The sequence below is a fragment of the Phyllobates terribilis genome, unplaced genomic scaffold (assembly GCF_046119375.1).
Source record: "Phyllobates terribilis strain yellow unplaced genomic scaffold, ASM4611937v1 Scaffold_7__3_contigs__length_470593459, whole genome shotgun sequence".
NCBI lineage: Eukaryota > Metazoa > Chordata > Amphibia > Anura > Dendrobatidae > Phyllobates > Phyllobates terribilis.
In genome coordinates this window covers 91246272-91270144 of record NW_027362767.1, presented here as the reverse complement: position 1 = coordinate 91270144, position 23873 = coordinate 91246272, and the positions used below count along the sequence as shown (strand labels likewise).

General features: G+C 44.3%; 1 protein-coding gene across 1 annotated transcript in view; it reads right to left on the bottom strand.

The window, feature by feature from the left end:
- PRORP (protein only RNase P catalytic subunit) overlaps nt 1-23770 on the bottom strand; it is a 90652-nt gene extending 66882 nt beyond the window's left edge. Inside the window, 6 exon segments of the mRNA XM_073637550.1 lie at nt 17440-17572; nt 20160-20207; nt 22637-22785; nt 22787-23107; nt 23109-23225; nt 23227-23770. Coding sequence (XP_073493651.1) covers nt 17440-17572; nt 20160-20207; nt 22637-22785; nt 22787-23107; nt 23109-23225; nt 23227-23388 — 930 coding nt within the window. The 5' untranslated portion in view covers nt 23389-23770.
- Nucleotides 23771-23873: the final 103 nt, after the last annotated feature.

The window sequence follows — 23873 nt, the reverse complement described above, 5'->3', positions numbered from 1 at the left end:
ACCACTCACTCAAAATGTTTTATGGCAAGCTGCTGAGCATGCCTTAGATCTCTTGGATACGTTAGACAGCTATGTCCACAAAACATTGTTTTAAAGGGTTTGCCCAGGCTTCCAAAAATAAAGCTGGTTTTGTTGCAATTTCACACTCAACCTATAGAAAGATGTGTAGCTATTTTAGGAAATAATATTTGAGAATTTGTCCACAGCCACCAACAGTATATAAAAATCAGGCTATACTCACCTGTATGAGCCCTGCAGTAGCACATCCCTGGCACCCCCTGCAGGACTTGTGTTACATCGGGGACGTCCCATATACCTGGTGGGGTCTCAGCGCTGCAGGCCATCAAACGCAGGACCAAAGGGAAAAATTGGAATGTGGCAGTGGGCGGCTTTAACTTATTTTTGGGGGGTAAGGGCAGCAAGACCATGTTTTCTGGAGTCATCAAAACGGCAGTACAAAAAAAAAGGCAAAAAAAGCAGTAAAAAAAACACATCCTATCAGTTAAAACACATGCGGTTTTCAGATACGATTTAAATACTGTTTATACATATTGTGCCCTGATTCAGGAGGAAGTTGTTTCTGGGACACTAAAATGATTAAACCTAGAATAAAAACAATAAAGAGGTACCCTGCAGTAAGTAAGTACATAGTAATAGTATATGTAAATAACATAGGGTACTTAGTTAACACTATTTTGATCAGTAGAGCGTAAAAGCCATCCTACCACGACAAGGTGACCCAATCAGGATGATCCTAACTCTAATAATTCACCTCATTATGTGCCAACAGGCTTCAAAATATTTTGGGTTGGCTTTTACAATCTTTTGATCAAAATAGTGTTAACTAAGTACCCTATGTTATTTACATGTACTACTACTATTATTTACTTACAGCAGGGTACCTCTTTATTGTTTTTATTCTAGGTTTTCTCTGTTAATGGCCGCAGTATGAATGTACCCCCTACACAATGCACTTTTACTAACAAGTCTGTTGGCCCAATTTTTCGGTTCAATTCTAAAATGATTGTAGCTTTATAATGGGATATGCAAGTGTAACCTCGCATAGGGAATTTGTCAGTTGCTTTTACGCCCCTAAACGGCCACCACTTGCTTTTATTGTAGATATTTAGTTTTGTAAAGAATCCCTTATATGTATTATTAGCAGCTGCACTATGTAAAAGCCCTTCACCAATACAGCCGATACAAGTAAACCCAGCTTTATTGTCAGAAGAGGGTCTGAGATGATGAACCCTGAGCTACTTTTTGGTTCTAGTAGTAAAGTTCAAATTTAATTTTACTGTGATTTAATGAAAAAAAAAAAAAAAACAGTCCAGATAAAGTATAACAAAAAAAAATATTTTAAGTTTAAAAAAACAAAAAACACTATACGATACGCATCTCGGTGGTAGTGCTTCTTGGGTACCCACCGATCTTTGTTTACGGACCACTAGTGATAACGTGGCTCTAATCACTGGCTGCAGTGGTCACATACGATGATACAACATTGCTGGAGGCCTGGTATTATTATTATTATAGCGGCATTTATTCCATGGCGCTTTAAATGTGAAAAGGGGTATACATAGCAAAAACAATTACAATATTCTTGAACAAAAACACGACGGTGACTGGTACAGGAGGAGAGAGGACCCTGCCCCTGAGGGCTCCGTCTACAAGGGATGAGTGAGGATACAGTAGGTGAGGGTAGAGCTGGTCGTGCAGCGAGGTTTCCACAGTAGGCGAGAGTCTGATATGTTGGGGTAGAGAGTTCCAGAGTAGGGGGGAAGCACGGGAGAAATCTTGTATATGATTGTGGTAAGAGGAGATTAGAGGGGAGTAGAGAAGGAGATCTTGTGAGGATCGGAGGTTGCGTGTAGGTAAGTACCGGGAGACTAGGTCACAGATGTATGGAGGAGACAGGTTGTGGGTGGCTTTGTATGCCATGGTTAGGGTTTTGAACTGGAGTCTCTGGGCAATGGGGAGCCAGTGAAGGGATTGACAGAGAGGAGAGGCTGGGGAATAGCGGGGGGACAGGTGGATTAGTCGAGCAGCAGAGTTTAGGATATATTTGAGGGGTGCGAGAATGTTAGAGGGGAGGCCACAGAGCAGGAGGTTGCAGTAGTCGAGGCGGGAGATGATGAGGGTGTGCACTAGGGTTTTTGCAGATTCGATGTTGAGGAATGTGCGGATCCAGGAGATGTTTTTGAGTTGGAGTCGGCAGGAAGTGGAAAGGGCTTGGATATGTGGTTTGATGTATAGGAACCATGGGTAGGTGGTATAGTGTTTTTCTTATTTTATACACTCTTTTGTTTTCCCTAGGGTAACCAACAACCAAATCTGCATGATTTAGTTTGGATTCATTGCTGTGGATTTCCCTGAAGTTTTCTCTGGATTTGCTGTGCAAGCTTTCTTGCAGATCTGCCTCGTCACTCATGTTATTGCTCAGTTTAACACCAGCTTTAGAAAGGCATGGGTTAAAACCTAGGTCCTAACCAGGGCAGTCTAATCCAAACTTGTAGATTTAGCTGAAGATGCCCAATAAGTGCTGTGAGAACTTAAATAAAATATTCAATAACCACCATATGTTATGAGGTTTTTTTCAGGGATCGGCCTGGACGCCTTAGTTCGGTGAAGGGAAATCTTAATGCTTTGGCACAAGACATTTTGGACAATTGTAGCTTCCAACTTTCTGGAAACAGTCTGGGGAAGGCCCCTTGAAGTTTCCCGTGACTGTACTCAGTTCACAAATAAAGATCCATGATGACATGGTTGGGGGAGTTTGGTGGGAGAACATGACCAACTACTGTACATGTAGCTCTGACCTCAACCCCATCCAACACCTTTGGGATGAACTGGAACGGAGATTGTGAGCCCGGCCCTCGTAAAACATCAGGGTCTAACCTCAAAAATGCTCTTCTGGATGAAGGGGCAAAAATTTCCACAGACATCTCCAAAATCTTGTAGAAAACCTTCCCAGAAGAGCGGGAGCTGTTATAGCTGCAATGGGACCAACTCCATAAAGCTCCTGTAGGTGTAATGTGTTTGTGCCCCAATACTTTTGTCAGTATAGTGTAGTATCAGAGAAAATTGGACTTAAACAGAAGTGTGCTTTATTTTGTGTGGTTTTAGGATGTACTTTTTATCTATCCTGAGAACTTTTTATCATTACCCTTGATGTTACACTGGGCAGTCGTATAACAATATTCCCCAATAAATGAACACTACATATATTAGTAGAGTGGGGACGGCAGTGAAAAGTTGTGGGTTTGTTCACTATGCAATGATTAGTCATATATTGAAAGAAAACCTGACAGATAGCAAAATTAGTGTCCTGCTTTCTACCTACGTATGTACTAAACTACACAGGGGAAATTACAGGCGAAACCAGAAAAATGTATTCTGTTGATTCCCCAAATGAAAATAACCTATTTTAATTATTCCCCAAATGTATACATAATCAGCAACAAGGAGATAAAATTATTATTTTCCGCTACAAAAAAATACTAATTATTAACCTCCTGATGGCTGCGGCATTTTTCCTTTTTGAGATTTTTTTTCTCTTCTTCTTTCAAGGGCCATAACAATTTTAGTCTTGAGTCTATATAGCTATACAAGGACAGTACAAAAATATTCATAAGACACATATTATAAATCCAGGTTAGGAACAAAAGGTATATAGTCCCCTCTAAATAAACATACTAAGTAAATGGTGGAGTAAAATTATTAAACCCAAAAGACCAAACCAAAAATTGAATAAGAAAAGATCACCAGATAAGGGAATGAATAAAATCACCTTTTAATATAACTGAATCAGTTACTGTCAAGGATATGCAAGTAGGTCTAATAAGGAGGAAACAGCAGGGGAAACAGCAAAATCTAAAGCAAGACATATAAAAGGAACCAGCAAGCACAATATAATCAGTCCATATAAAAACTATTTGAGGTAGATAGGATTATAGTGACAGTGACCTAAAGTCACATATGCTGATTAGTAGATTGTGTAATGCTTACTCATGATAAGGGAGGATCTAATGAACCTTGTACGGTGGTATATAATGTGTTAAAAAAAATAATTCTGGATTGAATTTATCATCCATAGAGTATTATGTGCTTTGTGTTACATTACAATGGCATTAAACTGAATAAAACCGCTTTGACAGCTGCAGGTGACCATTTTTTTTTTCTCTTATTAAAAATAAACTTGGTTTCAAGAGACCTAACAATTCGAAAATGCGGAAGGCGTGCGTTAAGTGACAGGGAAGTGCTGATGATGGTGCACAGACGCCGAGGACGTGGGGCAGGTGCGCCTGTTGCTGGAGCACAAGAAACACACCCATCCACGACACATAGCTTCCTGTCCCACTTTGCAGGGAGGCACGTTATACCACTTCTGAGGCCACATCACTGCGAACATGTGGTCGGTTGGATAGCAGATAATGCTTCCAGCAGGCTTGGCAGCACCACCCAGTCTTCCACACGATCCAGTCTCACCAGCCAACAGTCTGGACCACTTCATCCTCACCCTGATCCTCCTTCCTCCTACCATGTTGAGTCCCAGGAGACTAGTGATCCAATGCTAGGACACTCTGAGGAGCTCTTTAGAACATCATTTCTTGATTGTGGCCTCTCACCCTGCATACTCCAAGAGGGACAGGAGAACATGCTGTTTAGTGATGCACAAAACTTAGAGCAGCCACGGCAACAGGAAAATGACGGTGGGGAACGGCAAATTTTGTCCAAGGAAGAAGGTGATGATGAGACACAGTTACCAATAAGTCTGGTTGCTGTTAAATCACCAAGTCAGAAGGACCAGTGTGCGGCGGTGGATGACGAAATGACTGACCCAACCTGGGAAGTTGGCATGCAGAGAGATTACAGCAGCGCTGAGGGGGAGGGATCAGCAGCACTGAAATAGCCAGGAAGACGCAATGGGGTGACCAGAGGGAGAAGGAGGGAAAATGTTCCATAGAGAACCGACACTCATGAATTTCTCCGTCAAAGACTGGTGTGTTCCCCAGTCTGGGACTTTTTTTTTTTTAAAGAGAGTTCTGAGACCAAAAAAATGGTCATTTGCAACCTGTGCCATGCCAAGATCAGCAGGGGCCTAACTACTGAGAACCTAACCACTACCAGCATGATCAGGCACATGTCATCTAAGCACCTGACTTGGTGGGCCGAAAGCCTCGGCCCATGATTGGTGCCGGCAGGTTACACCACTGCCTCTTTCCCTGTGCTAGGTGCTTCCCAATCCCCTGTCCATGACACTGGCACAGATGCCTCCCGCCCTGCACCTGTCCTTGCACCATCATCAGGCTTTTCCAATTGTTGTCCCAGCACAGCATTCAGCTGTCCCTACCCCAGGAATTGGAACGAAAAAGAAAGTTTCCAGACACCCACAGGCCCAAATGCTAAATGGGCACATTTCCAGGCTGCTTGCCATGGAAATATTGCCGTTTAGGCTTGTTGACAAGGAGGATTTCCGCCGACTCATGGAGGCAGCCGTCCCTGGGTACTCCCCAGCCACCACTTTTTCTCCTGGTGTAGCCTCCTAGCCTTGTACCAGCACGTGTCCAGGAATATCACCCATGCCCTTACCAATGCACTTACTGGGATTGTCCACTTAATGACTGACACGTGGACAAGCGTTTGTGGCCAGGGACGCTACATTTCCCTGGCTGCACACTGGGTGAACATTGTGGAGGCCAGGGCCAAGTTCCACCCTGGCACGACACATGTGCTACCGATGCCAAGGATTGCTGGCCATACTTCTATCAGGGTTTCCTCCACCTCATACACCAGATCCTGCACCCCCTCTTGCTCCTCTGTCTCCGATTTGTTATCTCAGAGCACGTCGTCCACATCAGCCGGAAGCTCTGCAGCACTGTCTCAGCAAAGCGGCAAAAGGCTCTGCTGAAGCTAGTTTGTCTAGGAGACAAACCGCACACTGCGGCAGAGTTACTTAAAGGAATAACAGATCAAAATGATCTGTGCCTTTTGCCGCTGAACCTCCAACCAGGCATGGTCTTATGTGATAATGGGCGTAACGTGGTGGCGGCTGTGGAGATTCCCAAGCTCACACATGTTCCATGCTTGGCACACAAGCACAACTTGGTAGTTCAGCGGTTTATGAAAACGTACCCAGATTTTCCAGAGCTTCTGATCAAGGTACACTGCATCGGCGCCCATTTCCACAAGTCAGCTACAGCTGCCGCCACTCTGGAAGTGCTGCAGCAGTGCATGCAAGTGCCAGCTCACCGACTGGCGTGTGTTGTGACCATGCGCTGGAACTCCACACTGCACATACTGGCAAGGCTTTGTGAGCAGCAGAGGCCAGTTGTGGAACACCAGCTCCAACATTAAGAGTGGGCATGGATGTCTGCCATTTTTTTGCGGTTCTCCAAGACTTTGAGGAGTCTACAAAGATGGTGAGTGGCGATGACGCCATAGTCAGCGCAACAATCCTGCTTCTATGCCTACGTAAACAGTCGCTGCTCACAATTAAACATGAAGCTATGGAGGGGTTCTTTTTCATAATAAGAAAATGGGAAATTATTGTACTGAAGTTGTATTTCATTATTTTATCTTTAAATGAATAAAAATGTATCTGATTAAAAAAAAAAAACCATGAAGCTATGCATGCAGACCAGGTGGAGATGGAGGAAGACATGAGACAGGGAGATACTACCCATCCCAGCCTCATTTCATCTGCGCAGTGCAGATTAGGTAACAATGAGGAGGTGGAACAGGCGCTGGTTGCTAGTGCAACAGAGGCTAGTACCCACACAAACTTCGTCCCATCTCTCCTACATGGATGGGCTGAGGAGGGGAATGAGGAGGAAGAGGAGGACGAGATGGAGAGTCGTCATCATGGTAGAGACAAGTATGTTTGGCTGTAGGGAGCTTGGCACATATGGCCGACTTTATGTACCGCTGTGACCCTCGCGTTATATTCATCTTGACAAAAAAAAAAAAGGAGTACTGGTTGTTCACCCTGCTAGACCCATGGTACAAGAAGAACCGTGCATCTCTCCTTCTTGATGTGGAGAGGTCTACTAAAATGGTGCTGTACCAGAAGGCCATTGTGGAAAATATGTTGAAAAAATTTCCATCAGAGAATGCTAGCGGCAGGGGGCAAGTTCCTTGCCCAACCAAGGAGGAGAAGCAAGGGAGACACACAGCAGAGGCAGGGGTACACTGTCAAAGGCCTGGGCCAATTTCATGACACCATCCCAGCTTCCAGGGCCTGATGACCGGGTATTTTTGACAAGGAGGGAAACGTTTTTAAAGATGGTCAAGCAATACCTGGCCGATCAAACCAGCATATTCCCCAATTCCTCTGCGACCTTCAACTATTGGGTCTCAAAGCTGGATACATGGCATGAGCTGTCCCTCTATGGCTTGGAGGTGTTGTGCTGCCCTGCCGTTAGCATCTTGCCTGAGCGGGTTTTTAGTGCTGCTGGGGGGGGGGGGGGTCATAACAGACAGGTGCTTTTGCCTGTCAGAGAATGCTGACGGGCTCACTCTGATAAAAATTAACAAAGCCTGGATTAGCCCCCACTTTTCCACACCACCAAATGACAGCAGCACATTAAAAACACTTTATGTTCAATATTTGAATGAGGCCCTCCAGTTGTTGCCTTCAAGGGTGTATGGATGACCCTCCTTATAATTTTTTTCTGGCTTTGCATTATGTGCAAAGCCTTTATGAGTGTAGAAGTACCACAACTACATTTTCTGAATTTTTTTATGAGGTACTTCAGGTCAAGGGTGTATGGATGACCCTCCTTATAATTTTTTTCCTGGCTTTGTACTGTGTGCAGAGCCTTTGTGAGTGTAGGGGTACCACAATTACACTTTCTTAATATTTGAATGAGGCACTACAGTTAGTGCCTTGAAGGGTGTATGGATGACCCTGCTTCTAATTTTTGGCAGGCTTTGCATTGTGTGCAGAGCTTTTATAAGTGTAGGAGTACCACAACTACACTTTGTTCACAATATTTCAACGAGCTACTACAGTTGGTGCCTTTAAGGGTGTAAGGATGACCCTGCTTGTAATTTTTGGCAGGCTTTGCACTTAGTGCATAGCCTTTGAGTCTAGGAGCATTATTATTATTATTATTATTATTATTATTTATTTATTTATATAGCACCATTGATTCCATGGTGCTGTGCATAAGAAGGGGTTACATACCAAATACAGATATCACTTACAGTAAATGAACTAACAATGATAGACTGGTACAGAGGGAAGAGGACTCTGGCCTTGCGGGCTTACATGCTATAGGATGGGGAAGGAGAAAGTAGGTGGGGGGTTGCAGCAGCTCTGGTGTTGGTGATGTGGCAACGTGGTCATGGCAGGCTGTAAGCTTTCTTGAAGAGATGGGTTTTCAGGTTCTGTCTGAAGGATCCGAATGTGGCAGATAGTCGGACGTGTTGAGGCGCAGAATTCCAGAGAATGGGGGATATTCGGGAGAAGTCTTGGAGGCGGTTGGGTGAGGAACGAATAAGTGTGGAGGAGAGAACGAGGTCTTGGGAGGACTGGAGATTACGTGAGGGAATATATCGGGAGATTAGTTCAGAGATGAACAGAGGATAAAGGTTATGGATGGCTTTGTAAGTCAGTGTTAGTAGTTTGAACTGGATACGCTGAGCAATTGGGAGCCAGTGAAGAGATTTGCAAAGGGGGGTAGCAGAGGAGTAGCGAGGAGAGAGATGAACTAGTCGGGCAGCAGAGTTAAGGACAGACTGGAGAGGTGCGAGAGTGTTAGCAGGTAGGCCACAGAGGAGGATGTGGCAGTAGTCGAGGCGGGAGAATATGAGGGCATGAACAAGCAGTTTAGTAGATTGAGGGTTGAGGAAAGGTGGGATTCTAGAAATATTTTTGAGCTGGAGGTGACAGGAGGTGGCGAGTGCTTGGAAGGACAGAGCAGAGTCGAGAGTTACACCGAGGCAGCAGATTTCTGGTACAGGGGAAAGAGTGATGTTATTTATTGTGATAGATCAGATCAGATGGGAAAGATATGTGAGATGGAGGAAAAATGAGGAGTGCAGTTTTGTCCACATTGAGCTTGAGGAAGCGAGAGGAGAAGAAGGAGGATATGGCTGCTAGACATGCTGGGATTCTGGACAGGAGAGAGGTGACGTCTGGGCCAGAGAAGTAGATCTGGGTATCATCAGCGTACAGGTGGTACTGGTAACCGTAGGACTTTATGATCTGTCCCAGGTCAAGGGTATAGATGGAGAAGATTAGGGGTCCTAGGACAGAGCCTTGAGGGACTCCAACAGAGAGGGGGCGGGGTGAGGAGGTAGTGTGGGAGACGCTAATTATGCGGTTGGAAAGGTATGAGAAGATCCAGGATAGGGCAAGATCTTTGACACCAAAGGAAGTGAGAATCTGTAGTAGGAGGCAGTGGTCAGCTGTGTCGAAGGCAGAGGAAAGGTCTAGAAGAAGGAGTATGGAGAATTGCCTGTTAGCTTTGGCTGTAAGTAAATCATTAATCATTTTGTTAAGGGCAGTTTCGGTGGAATGGTAGGAACGGAAGCCAGATTGTTGTTTTGTTCTGTAACCGCGCCTCGAAGCCATACGCTATACAATCGGCCTTATAAACGATTGGTGGTGGCGGCGAGTAGTCTGGGGTTATCGTGGAGTTAGCGGTGATCGTTTGGGGTTATATACATATATTCCATGCTTTGGAACCTGGAGGTGTATATACAATCCGCTCACTGTTAGTTTTCTGATAATCGGCCTGTTAGTGCAAACAGCCTGTGGCCTCCTCCGTTAATCGTCGGCCAATCGTGTAATTGTCCGGATGATAGGGGGAAGCAGAGAGTTGTTCACCCAAGAGATCACAGTGGGTGGTACATGACAATTTGAACAGAATGTGTATGAGGCCCTCCTTTATGTCTAATACAGGGTCTATCTGACTCCCTCTTCCATCAAATTGCAGTTCTTGCTTCCTTCATAAATTACACTGAAATATCCATTGTTTTATTAAAAATTTCAATTTTGGTTTACTTATTATTATTTTTTTAAATACTTTTTAAATTTTGCCTTATATACAAGTCATTATACAGGAAACAATGTTTCTTAACATTTTTTTCCTATAAACTCCAATTTCTCTTCTATTTTGAATGTTTTATTGTCGGTCCTTAAAGTGGAGTAAAAGCGTGACACCATTGTTCTCAGCAGCGATCTGGGAGTCAGTGATGCTTCCAGGGGTCTTCCCCATGCTGTTCTACTTCCAATTATCTCTTTTTCCATTCATTTCAACATTTTCACTGCCCCCCCCAGATCTCCTTATAGGGTCTGCCGGAAAAATAAAATTTCCCATTGACTCCCATTATACTCATTACTCAAATTAGCATTCGAGCAATAGCAATTGCTTGGTTCGAGTAACGAGCATCAGAGCATTCTAGCGCTTGATCATCCCTAGTCATATAATACCCATTTCCTGGGTCGAATGATGGACAAGCAAACAACTTTCACTCCAGCACAATGGATATTTGTTTAAAACTGGTCTCATGTATGGTCGAGCAATTACATCACAAAGAAAACCCAAGGCTGTCTGAACACTAAGTAAACATCACCGCTCAGAAGCTTTCCAGAGGTGTAAGGCCTAAAACACACAGACTGTCCATATCATAACACTAAGGCTGAGTGCCCACGATGCAGATTTAATGCGTTTCCGCCACGGAAACGCATTAAAATCGCTTGTTAAGATGTCTGCCATGTTTCCCAATGATAATCCGCATGTGCTGTGCACATGCTGCGGAAATTTCCGCTGCGGATTATCATTGTGAAAAAATCCGCAGCACAACCAATTTGGGCATGATTTCGCCGCAAAATCACATCCATTAACTTGCATTGAACCGCATAACATCCGCATGTATACATGCTGATATTATGCGTCTCTATGTGCGGATGGTACCCAGGTTGGGAGAAGAGGAGACTCTCATCCGACCTGGGTACCATCGTACCAGCAAGTTAAAAAAGAATTATAAACTTTAAAAATAAAAAAAATATTCATACTCACCTCTCCGGCAGCACCCGGTCTCCTCGGCGGCCCGCGATGTACTGGCAGGACCTGCAGTGACGTCATTTAGCGGTCGCTTGACCATCAGCTGACTAAATGACGTCACCCAGGTCCTGCCAGTACACCGCGGGCCGTCAAAAAGAGAAGATCGCCACTGGGAGGAGACCAGGGGCCGCCGGAGAGGTGAGTATAAGGTTTTTTTTTTCTTTTTACTTCTTTTTATTTACACTAGATGCACGATTTGAAGCAGAAATCTCCTAAGTTGGTCACACAATATAAATCCTTGGCAGTTTCATGGATTTATATAGTGTGACCAACTTGTCAAGCCCTTTTCCAAGTGATGCTGAAAATCGTTTGGGAAACCGCTTGAAAAAAATGCATGCATAAACACATGTAAAAACGCTGAAAAAACGCATGTAAAATCCGCAGGCGTTTTTTTCTGCCAAGGAGGTGCAGAACTACTCAGGAAATTTCTGTTTCAAATCTGCATCGTGGGCACATAGCCTAAAGGCCCCCATACACACCAGGAGTGCTGTTGGGCCGTCTGATGTGGCGGTACAAGGTGACTTCCAGGCGGCTTCATTTTACCGACCTTTCCCCCAGATTAAAATTTGGCACTTCTCTGAGCCAGCTGTCAGGAAAATGAATGTGTAAAACACCAGCTCACTGCATTCAATTGTACTCGCGTATTTCAGGTTCTGGCGATGCATTTCTGGTGACGCACTTCTGGGCCGACGTTGGTCCTGGCGATGCACTTCTGGGCCCACGCTGGTCCTGGCGATGCACTTCTGGGCCCACGCTGGTCCTGGCGATGCACTTCTGGGCCCACGCTGGTCCTGGCGATGCACTTCTGGGCCCACGCTGGTCCTGGCGATGCACTTCTGGGCCCACGCTGGTCCTGGCGATGCACTTCTGGGCCCACGCTGGTCCTGGCGATGCACTTCTGGGCCCACGCTGGTCCTGGCGATGCACTTCTGGGCCCACGCTGGTTCCGGTGATGTAGTTTTGTACAGATGATAGTTATGATATTCTGTACTGTTGGCGGTTTCGGTGCTGGATTTCTGGACTGTTGGAGGTCCTGTTGATATTTCTGTACTGATGGTGGTTCTATTGATAATATTCATGTACTTATGGTGGTTGTGATGCTGTATTTCTGTACTCACTGTTGTTTTCGTGATGTATTTCTGTATGGATAGTGGTTCTGATTCTGTACTGATGTAAAGATGGTGGTTCTGGTGACGTTTTCCTGTACTGATGGTGGTTGTGATGCTGTATTCCTGTACTGATTGTGGTTCTGTTGCTGTATTCATGCACCTATGGTGGTTCTGGCACTATATTCATGTACTGATGGTGGTCCTGGTGCTGTTATCATGTACTGTTGGTGGCTCTGGTGATGCATTCCTGTATTGATGGTGGTTCCGGTGATGTATTTCTTTACTGTTCATAGTTCTGATGATGTATTTCTGTACTGAGGAGCACATTATCAAATGGATATCTATTCTTTTACAGTGCTTTTCCATGTTGTAGCCTCCTTATCAACCTGCATCCTAAAGGGGAAACGCGTTGAGGCAGTGGAACAATCCCAATTGATTCTTTAAAGGCGTCATGTGGACAGATAAGTTGAACTAAGCATGACACGTTAGCTGATTTTGTGTTTATCAATTATGTTGAGAGGATACACTACCGTCCATATAGATATGTGGATCTTTTTCACGGGCATATGTTGGTTTAATTTATAAGGATTCTGCATCTATGTCCTTGTTAGATTTACTTTAACAATAGTGTGGTACTTTTTTGCATATGTGTTGGTTATAATTGGATTTAATCATAGTACAAATGAAAGTTTAAACTACAGGTGCATCTCACTAAATTAGAATATCATCAAAAAGTTAATTTACTTCAGTTCAAAAAGTGAAACTCATATTATATAGAGTCATTACAAAGAGTGATCTATTTCAAGTGTTTATTTCTGTTGATATTGATGATTACGGCTTACAGCCAATGAAAACACAAAAGTCATTATCTCAGTAAATTAGAATAATTAACAAAAAAACACCTGCAAAGGCTTCCTAAGCATTTAAAAAGGTCCCTTAGTCTGTTTCAGTAGGCTCCACAATCATGGGGAAGACTGCTGACTTGACAGATGTCCAGAAGGAAGTCATTGACACACTCCACAAGGTCCCAGAGTCTGGAGGAAGAGTGGAGAGGCCACAATCCAAGCTGCTTGAGGTCTAGTGTGAAGTTTCCACAATCAGTGATGGTTTGGGGAGCCATGTCATCTGCTGGTGTAGGTCCACTGTGTTTTATCAAGACCAAAGTCAGCGCAGCAGTCTACCAGGAAATTTTAGAGCACTTCATGCTTCCCTTTGCCAACTATTATCAAGAGGAAGATGAGAGACACCAGACCCAACAATGAAGATGTGCTGAAGGCTGCTATCAAAGCAACCTGGGCTTCCACAACACCTCAGCAGTGCCACAGGCTGATCGCCTCCATGCCACGCCGCATTGATGCAGTAATTGATGCAAAAAACATCTGCAAAGGCTTCCTAAGCATTTAAAAAGGTCCCTTAGTCTGTTTCAGCAGGCTCCACAATTATGTCATTGATGCACTCCACAAGGTCTTAGAGTTCCAATTTTCATTTGGAAATCAAGGTCCCAGTATCTGGAGGAAGAGTGGAGAGGCCACAATACAAGCTGCTTGAGGTCTAGTGTGGAGTTTCCACAATCAGTGATGGTTTGGGGAGCCATGTCATCTGCTGCTGTAGGTCCACTGTATTTTATCAAGACCAAAGTCAGCGCAGCAGTCTACCTGGAAATTTTAGAGCACTTCATGCTTCCCTCTGCTGACAAGCTTTTTGGAGATGGAAATGTCATTTTCCAGCAGGACTTGGCACCTGTCCACACTGCCAGAAGTACCAATACCTGGTTTACACACAACAGTATCACTGTGCTTGATTGGCAGCAAACTCGCCTGACCTTAACCCTATAGAGAATCAATGATGTATTATCAAGAGGAAGATGAGAGACTCCAGACCCAACAATGCAGATGAGCTGAAGGCTGCTATCAAAGCAACCTGGGCTTCCATAACACCTCAGCAGTGCCACAGGCTGATCGCCCCCATGCCACATTGCCGCATTGATGCAGTAATTGATGCAAAAGGAGCCCCGACCAAGTATTGAGTGCATTTACTGAACATACATATCAGATTTTAAAAACATTTTTCAAGCTGTTGTTATAAAGTATTCTAATTTACTGAGATAATGACTTTTGTGTTTTCATTGGCTGTAAGCCATAATCATCAACATTAACGGAAATAAACACTTGAAATAGATCACTCTGTTTGTAATGACTCTATATAATATAGGAGTTTCACTTTTTGTATGGAAGAACTGAAAGAAATTAACTTTTGATGATATTCTAATTTAGTGAGATGCACCTGTAGTGTTGTTTCACCTCTGGTTTTTGACTTTGACTGGTTATACCTATGTTAGGGTAATATATGCCGGGCTGGGGTCAGCATCCGGGTAAGTGCTGGGGCCCTGAGCAAGCGGGAGGGGGGCGGCATGCTATGGGGCCTGTGAGTCGGGGAAGCGTGGCGTCAGCGCTCGCGATTGGGCCCCCCGCTTGCTCAGGGCCCCAGCACTTGCAATACTTACCTCTCCCCATTCCTCCGCAGCTCTGGTGTATTCCACGTCTTCTGACTGTGTGAAGTCTAAGGGCAGAGGGCGCAATGACGTCACTACAGCGCGCCCTCTGCTCTGAGCGTTATAGTGCAGAGAGCCGGAAGACGGTGACACTGAGGAGTGCGGAACTGCGACCAGCGAGGAGGGGTGAGTATTTGATTTTTTTTAATGTATGGAGCATTATACAGGGCCCACACTGTATGGAGCATTATACGGGGTCCATTATTTTGTATGGAGCATTATACGGGGTTCATTATTTTGTATGGAGCATTATACGGGGTCCATTATTTTGTATGGAGCATTATACGGGGTCCATTATTTTGTATGGAGCATTATACGGGGTCCATTATTTTGTATGGAGCATTATACGGGGTCCATTATTTTGTATGGAGCATTATATGGGGTCCATTATTTTGTATGGAGCATTATATGGGGTCCATTATTTTGTATGGAGCATTATACGGGGTCCATTATTTTGTATGGAGCATTATACGGGGTCCATTATTTTGTATGGAGCATTATACGGGGTCCATTATTTTGTATGGAGCATTATATGGGGTCCATTATTTTGTATGGAGCATTATATGGGGTCCATTATTTTGTATGGAGCAATATATAGGGTTCATTATACTGTATGGAGGACTTAGTGGTGCCCATAATACTGTATGGAGGACTATGTTGGGCCCATAATACTGCATGGAGGACTATGTGGGGCCCATAATACTGCATGGAGGACTATGTGGTGCCCATAATACTGCATGGAGGACTATGTGGTGCCCATAATACTGAATGCAGGACTATACTGTCCGGTCTGCACTGTGCGCTGCGAGGATTCGCCGGTTTCTGAGCTATTGTAGAATTTACAATAGATATCACTCATGTAATGTAAGAAGTGAAATCTTTGGCATTGTACTATATATATATATGTCTCTGTGGTATCTGTGCATCATGAATGGTGGCATGTGTTAAAGGGCCCACTGAGACTCTTTCGCCCGGGGCCGACAAAAACATGGAGCCAGCCCTGAATATGGGGATAGCCACCAACGAACCATTTTACGTTTGACATCTAGGGTGCCAACGTCCGCGGTTAGGTAGGGGGTGAGTATAGAGATAAATTAGGGATACAATCACTTACACTTGTGTCCCTGATTTTTGAACCCCGTTTCCTTTGTTTCTGGCATTATCTCACACCAGTCTACATAGAGAGTTTATCTGATGGTTTAACCCAGTTTGTGAGACAGTAGATTTTTTCATCGTTTGTCAGTTGCCCAGACCATTGTGATTATCGAGCCTTGTATATGTATGTATATGTGTATATATATATATAAAAAAATATAATAAAATTGTATTTTTAGGTGATAAAGTTTGTTAGCCTGTATAATAATTCTCATATATATAGTACCAAAGGGGGCCATAGTGTTCTTCTCAGAATCACTGGGGCGACTTGATGTCAAACCCCCACCCACCACAAAGAAAGGTCATATACTGGAGCGGGGTTTCCTAAAACACTGAGGTTCTTCAGCCCTTACCTGGTGATCCCTATTTATACAATAGGTAAGGAAAACTCATTTAATCCTGCTCAAAGTATCTCTGTAAAGCAGTAATCCGATCTTCACAAGGTCAAAAAACCAAATGAGTCAATGCCATTTGGTTTTTTGACCTTGAGAAAGGCACTGGTTTGGCGCCGAAACACATAATACTAATAAAATCTCATCTGAAGCTCCAAGGCCCCTCATGGCGCACAGCATAGCCCACCTAATGTAATTCTCTCCATTCTGATAAATACACATCTGGAAGATATCGCCTCCAGCCACCAGGGGAGCAGCGGATATTCACACTTAAACTGGTATTTTTCCTCCACACACCACCACCAGGTGAGCGCCACCACCCCCTCGCCCTATTGTGGCGCTTTTACCCCTCTCTAAAGTGCAGCATATGACAGCACGTACTAATCAATGTATGGAGCTACGGTGCTCCGCTCTACATAGTGCATACATCAGAGCAGTTATCAGCTGATCGGGGGGTGCCAAAAGTGGGACCCCTACCGAGCTTACTTTGATTACCTATCCTGTGGATAACTCATCAATATGTTAGTCCCAGAAAACTTTAATTTCTAAAGCTACTACTGAACTAAATTGGAGCGGTAAAAATCTCTATGCACCGAGCTCCCCCTAGTGATGGCTGCAGGACAAAGCTAGGGTTGTACGAAGAGAAGCATTAGTTATTCAGTGCCTAGCCCCGTCACCATGGGCCACGGCGGCAGGCACACAGTAGGCATGGTTTAACTATTGTATTAGTGGAAAGTCATAACTGTGTAAAGCAACCCAACTCCTAAAGTTTTAGCTTGTAGTGAACCATTTAACATATAAAGTTAAAGAGGTATTCCTATCACCAAGATCCTATCCCAATATGTAGTAGGTGTAAAAGTAATAATATTAATTAATACCTTCAATAAGAAATGTAGTATAGTTCTTCTGATTCGCTATGTCGCTTACCCCATGTGCGGGGCATTTCAGTAGCTTAGGTATCCATGGTTATGACCACTCATAGTGTTAATACCTAAGCTACTGCAATGCCCTGCACATGGGGTAAGCGACATAGCTTATCAGAAGAACCATACTACATTTCTAATAGGCGATATTTGCTATTATTATTACACTTACTACATATTGGGATAGGATCTTGTCGCTGTAACAACTGTGATAAGCAGATGAGACTCACTCACCTCCGGGGTGGTCTTACGAAACGTATCTTCCCCCTTTATGATGGTGTTAATGACGGCCTTTTTCAGGGTGTTGTATTCCTCCGGTGTCAGGTGAATGGACTCCAGCTGTTCTTTACAGGCCTGACAGTGACCACTATAGGAAGAATGGAAACATTAGGTGCTACTTAAAGAAGGCAAATCCTACCGGAAGAAGCGGCGGTTTATACAGAAGCAGAAGATATCACTTCTGGGGTCACCTTTGTAGATTATGCAGATCACATGGAAAGTGGACCATATAACTTAAAATGAAGGGCTGGTGAGGAACCTATGGATGTGCTCATCACCCCATAGCCAAACCTGAACATGGTTATGAGTATAGAGGCGAGAAGCATCTCCCGGACACTTTTGACATTATTTTCTGGTATAACCAACGATTCCTTTCTTGGGAGAATCACAGACATCACTTGTGTTCCTGGTCTGTTCCCTTGACCCCAAGCTATGTCTGCTTCCCTAACCCTTGGCATCAAAGCATTGAGGCTCGGTGAAAGTGGGCAGTAGAAACCAGTAAGGACACGTCCACATTGGTCGGATACGCTGCGGAAAATCTGCTATGTATTACCGTACCAGTATTGTGAAGGAGATTTTCTTAAATGTCATACACATTCTGCAGAAAAAATCAGAAGCGTAAATTGATGACGGTCACTGTGGATCTGATATCTGCAGAGTGTTAATTTCTGCAGCGGATTCACCATTTGCAAATTTAGCATTTTTATTGTATTGAACTACTGTATGTATAAAACAACTTGATAATGCGCAGCCAGAAGAAATACTTGATAGAAAAACAATCGTCTGAATGAGGCCTGCCTGTCTGTCTGCCGTCTCAACCAGGTCTTTAACCAAACTTAGGATGTGTCTCTCCCCCACCCGGTAATTTACTAAGAAGCTTGCAACATAAAAAAAAAACACTAAAAGAATCCGAATCCTGTTTTGGACCCGTTGAAGCATCATTGTGTGCGAAACTGCCGTCGTCCATCTCTTGCACCTGCATTCTCCTGCATCCATTTTTTAAAGATTTTGCAATAAAATATGTTTTTATGGGACAAAGAGTGCCGCCTTTCCTCTCTTTGAAATTTTACAAAAATCTTGCATTTGGTGAAGCACCCAGAGTTTCTGTAAAATCACGAGGTGTGTGCCATTATCCTTACAAGCAGGACTTCCCTGACTCCCGACTCTCCAACTCCACAGCCCTGCCTCACTACTGAGCGTGTACATAAAGTGCAGCCCTGCCTCACTACTGAGCGTATACATAAAGCGCAGCCCTGCCTCACTACTGAGCGTATACATAAAGCGCAGCCCTGCCTCACTACTGAGCGTGTACATAAAGTGCAGCATTGCCTCACTACTGAGCGTGTACATAAAGCGCAGCACAGCCTCACTACTGAGCGTGTACATAAAGCGCAGCCCGGCCTCACTACTGAGCGTGTACATAAAGCGCAGCCCGGCCTCACTACTGAGCGTGTACATAAAGCGCAGCCCGGCCTCACTACTGAGCGTGTACATAAAGCGCAGCCCGGCCTCACTACTGAGCATGTACATAAAGCGCAGCCCGGCCTCACTACTGAGCGTGTACATAAAGCGCAGCCCGGCCTCACTACTGAGCGTGTACATAAAGTGCAGCCCTGCCTCACTACTGAGCGTGTACATAAAGTGCAGCACTGCCTCACTACTGAGCGTGTACATAAAGTGCAGCACTGCCTCACTACTGAGCGTATACATAAAGCGCAGCATTGCCTCACTACTGAGCGTGTACATAAAGCGCAGCCCGGCCTCACTACTGAGCGTGTACATAAAGCGCAGCCCGGCCTCACTACTGAGCGTGTACATAAAGCGCAGCCCGGCCTCACTACTGAGCGTGTACATAAAGTGCAGCCCTGCCTTACTACTGAGCGTGTACATAAAGCGCAGCCCGGCCTCACTACTGAGCGTGTACATAAAGCGCAGCCCGGCCTCACTACTGAGCGTGTACATAAAGCGCAGCCCGGCCTCACTACTGAGCGTGTACATAAAGCGCAGCCCTGCCTCACTACTGAGCATGTACATAAAGTGCAGCCCGGCCTCACTACTGAGCGTGTACATAAAGCGCAGCCCGGCCTCACTACTGAGCGTGTACATAAAGCGCAGCCCGGCCTCACTACTGAGCGTGTACATAAAGCGCAGCCCGGCCTCACTACTGAGCGTGTACATAAAGCGCAGCCCGGCCTCACTACTGAGCGTGTACATAAAGCGCAGCCCGGCCTCACTACTGAGCATGTACATAAAGTGCAGCCCGGCCTCACTACTGAGCGTGTACATAAAGTGCAGCCCTGCCTCACTACTGAGCGTGTACATAAAGTGCAGCCCTGCCTCACTACTGAGCGTGTACATAAAGTGCAGCCCTGCCTCACTACTGAGCGTGTACAAAAAGTGTAGCACAGATTCGTCTCCACTAAAAACCCAGATCCTTAGATCAGGAACAGAACAGACATTTATAGGACATTTCATAACTTTCCCAAATTCTTATGAAAACATTTACAGTACATATTGCACTGTACTACTGTACCCAATTGATTATATATTTTAGGAGTCGGAGTCGGTCCATTTTATACCGACTCCAACTCCGACTCCACAGCCCTGCTTACAAGTCGTGTGAGTTATGAATGGTGCCGTTTTTTTTCATGTTAATATATAACTGGAGCACTCACTTGTCTGTGGCTTTGGTCAGCTGTCCTTTCCAGGTTTCATTAGGAATTCTGAAAGACGAAACATCATTTTATACATTTATACATTTCATTACATACATTGAGTTGTCTGGAAGTGATTCCAGCTCTGGGGTGAGGTAAAAGACTTCTGAGAAAGCTCACCACGATCAATTTCTCCCTCTGCCTGCTTCCTCTCCATAGAGTGTAATTGGCTGGAGGAGGTAAGGAGTAAGTAGCTGATAAGAGGGGAGGAAAGCTAATTTCTCTGATAAGATACAGTACAGAACAAAAGTTTGGACACACCTTCTCATTTAATTTTTTTTCTGTATTTTCATGACTATGAAAATTGTACATTCACACTGAAGGCATCAAAACTATGAATTAACATGTGGAATTATATACTTAACAAAAAATTGTGTGAAACAACTGAAAATATGTCTTTTATTCTAGGTTCTTCAAAGTAGCCACCTTTTGCTTTGATGACTGCTTTGCACAGGCATGTAGAGTCCATCCGTTCACCTTTTCTACGTCGCACAAAAACACGGTGGTTGGAACCAAAGATCTCAAATTTGGACTCATCAGACCAAAGCACAGATTTCCACTGGTCTAATGTCCATTCCTTGTGTTCTTTAGCCCAAACAAGTCTCTTCTGCTTGTTGCCTGTCCTTAGCAGTGGTTTCCTAGCAGCTATTTTACCATGAAGGCCTGCTGCACAAAGTCTCCTCTTAACAGTTGTTGAAGAGATGTGTCTGCTGCTAGAACTCTGTGTGGCATTGACCTGGTCTCTAATCTGAGCTGCTGTAAACCTGCGATTTCTGAGGCTGGTGACTCGGATAAACTTATCCTCAGAAGCAGAGGTGACTCTTGGTCTTCCTTTCCTGGGGCGGTCCTCATGTGAGCCAGTTTCTTTGTAGCGCTTGATGGTTTTTGCAACTGCACTTGGGGACACTTTCAAAGTTTGCCCAATTTTTCAGACTGACTGACCTTCATTTCTTAAAGTAATGATGGCCACTCATTTTTCTTTACTTAGCTGCTTTTTTCTTGCCATAATACAAATTCTAACAGTCTATTCAGTAAGACTATCAGCTGTGTATCCATCAGACTTCTGCACAACACAACTGATGGTCCCAACCCCATTTATAAGGCAAGAAATCCCACTTATTAAACCTGACAGGGCACACCTGTGAAGTGAAAACCATTTCCAGTGACTACCTCTTGAAGCTCATCAAGAGAATGCCAAGAGTGTGCAAAGCAGTCATCAAAGCAAAAGGTGGCTACTTTGAAGAACCTAGAATATAAGACATATTTTCAGTTGTTTCACACTTTTTTGTTAAGTATATAATTCCACATGTGTTAATTCATAGTTTTGATGCCTTCAGTGTGAATGTACAATTTTCATAGTCAAGAAAATACAGAAAAATCTTTAAATGAGAAGGTGTGTCCAAACCTTTGGTCTGTACTGTATATTATAAAAGTTCCTTATATTTGCCTGCACTATTGATTTAAGCAAAGTTTGATGAAGGTACAGTTCCATTTTAATTGCTGCTACAGTACAATACATTATATAAAAATTCATCTTTGGGTGATGTCTGCAGCAATCATCCACCACCAAATCTTACTTACCCAAGGTCGCTGGAGGTTTTCAGGTTTGCAGTCGTCTCCCCATGAAGACAGTCATTATCGCTTACCTCCAATGAACGTGACAATTTTACACCCCAGCCCCACATTCTTAATCTTTTCTTTAATCTTGATCACAATCTAGGATAAAGAGGACCTGTCACCCCTCCTGACATTTCTGTTATATTAAATACTTCTATTTCCTATTAAATAACAATTAGGGAGCACCTGTTATTACAAATATGCTTTCTGTCATTTCTCTGCTACTCCTCCTAGAAATGTTATAAATAAATTGACAACTGGGATGCTACTATTCCCTTTGTCAGCATTGATTGGAGACTGTCAAAACTGGTAACACCAATTGGAAATTAATTCATAATTTTCTAGGAGCAATAACAGAGGAACGGTACAACCCAAAGTTAAGAAATGATGCTTAGAGAGAATCCGTCAGCAGGTTTTCGCTATGTAATCTGAGGGCAGAATGAGGTAGGGGCTGAGGCACTGATTTCAGGGATGTGACACTTATTAGGCTGTGTGCTGTTGCTTCTATACAGGGAATGTTTTATCACCAGGAGATTATCTCTGCCTGGACTACAGCTTCCGTGAGCCCTGGAACGACCACATCGCCTCTTCTGAAGAACTCTGAATGTTTCACAACTCCTGCACCCAGCAAACTAAGTGATGTATCATTGGAATCAGGGTCTTTTTTCTTACATTATACATAGCAAAAATCTGGTGACAGATTCCATTTAATGGGGAATACAATGATTTACTGCATCAGACATATCAGCAGATACAACTGGTCATTTTAAAAAAATAAATAGGACTCATCCATACAGCAACGTAGATTAATCCAATGTTACCTTTCAAACCAGGACTTGATGGTTTTCATCAGCGATTGCCCGGGGTAGATTTGATTTTCTCTAAAGCACTTGAGGATATCATAAAGCCGGCTCCTGAACGCCTCATCCTGTAAGTCCAGATCTGCATTAAACAGACCCTGGATGGCAATCTTCAGGGGGTAGCAAGTCTCTACGCAGCATTTCATCATACAGCGTCCAGGCCAGTTCGCTCTCCCGATGCTTGATCGCTCCTTTTATACATTCTCCGTAATTCCTAGCAGACGGCGTACTGGCTTTTTTGATGGTCTCTAATGAAGCTATTGCTTCCTGCCAGCGATCGGTGTCACTCAGACCTTTAATGAGGAGGCTGTGCGCCCCGGTGTCCAACGTGTCGTATTTCATCTTCATGATGTCGCTCACGTCGTAGATCTCGCGGGTCTTCTTCTGCTGTACACATAGCACCAGGTATCTCAGGAGTAACTTGTAGGTAATAATCGCCTTCCTTCATCGCTACGTAGGACAATAAGGACTTGGCGATGTCTAGGTCTGTGTTATTCTTAATCATCTGGTCCATTACTAGTTCTTCAAAGTTTCTAAGATCTTCATAATCCATTCTTAAGTTGGCTCCAACCGTCGACACTCAGTGGCTCGGAGGGCACCGCTATCCTAGTGCCACGTACCCGCGAGGCGGAGGGCTTATCCTCTATTAACTCTTTATTCCTATCAGCCCTCGTCTTGGCGGCTCCGGCAGAGAACACAGACGAGCCTCTCATGTATTCCTTCCTATCAGGCTGCCTTGGGTATTTATTGGGGGGTCCATCTCTGTCTGCGCGAGAACTGACCCCGCATGTCGTACTGATAGTCTGCGCTGGCTTATACCCTGCTGCGGCGACCTGGCACACTGGCACATTGCTGGCACATATCGCTCTATACCATGCCCTGCACAACCACCGGCAGGGATAACATGCTGCACTGGAATCTTCCTCCACAAATTAATGTAGCAATAATTACAGGAATAACCTATTCATTATCACCAGACAGGACGTAGATACTTCTCCATCACTGCTGCAGTCAGCACACACCTCATTCACTCCTCTCCTTGTACTCCACATGTGTCAAATCGCAATTACTTCCGGGTTCAACGGAAACCAATCAGACGTCGCTAGAGTTCACCCATCACTAGAGCGTTCGATGTTCTAACAAGTGTCTCCAGAAGCGGGCACCATTTTGGCGAAGACTATGAGGAGCTGTAAATGGG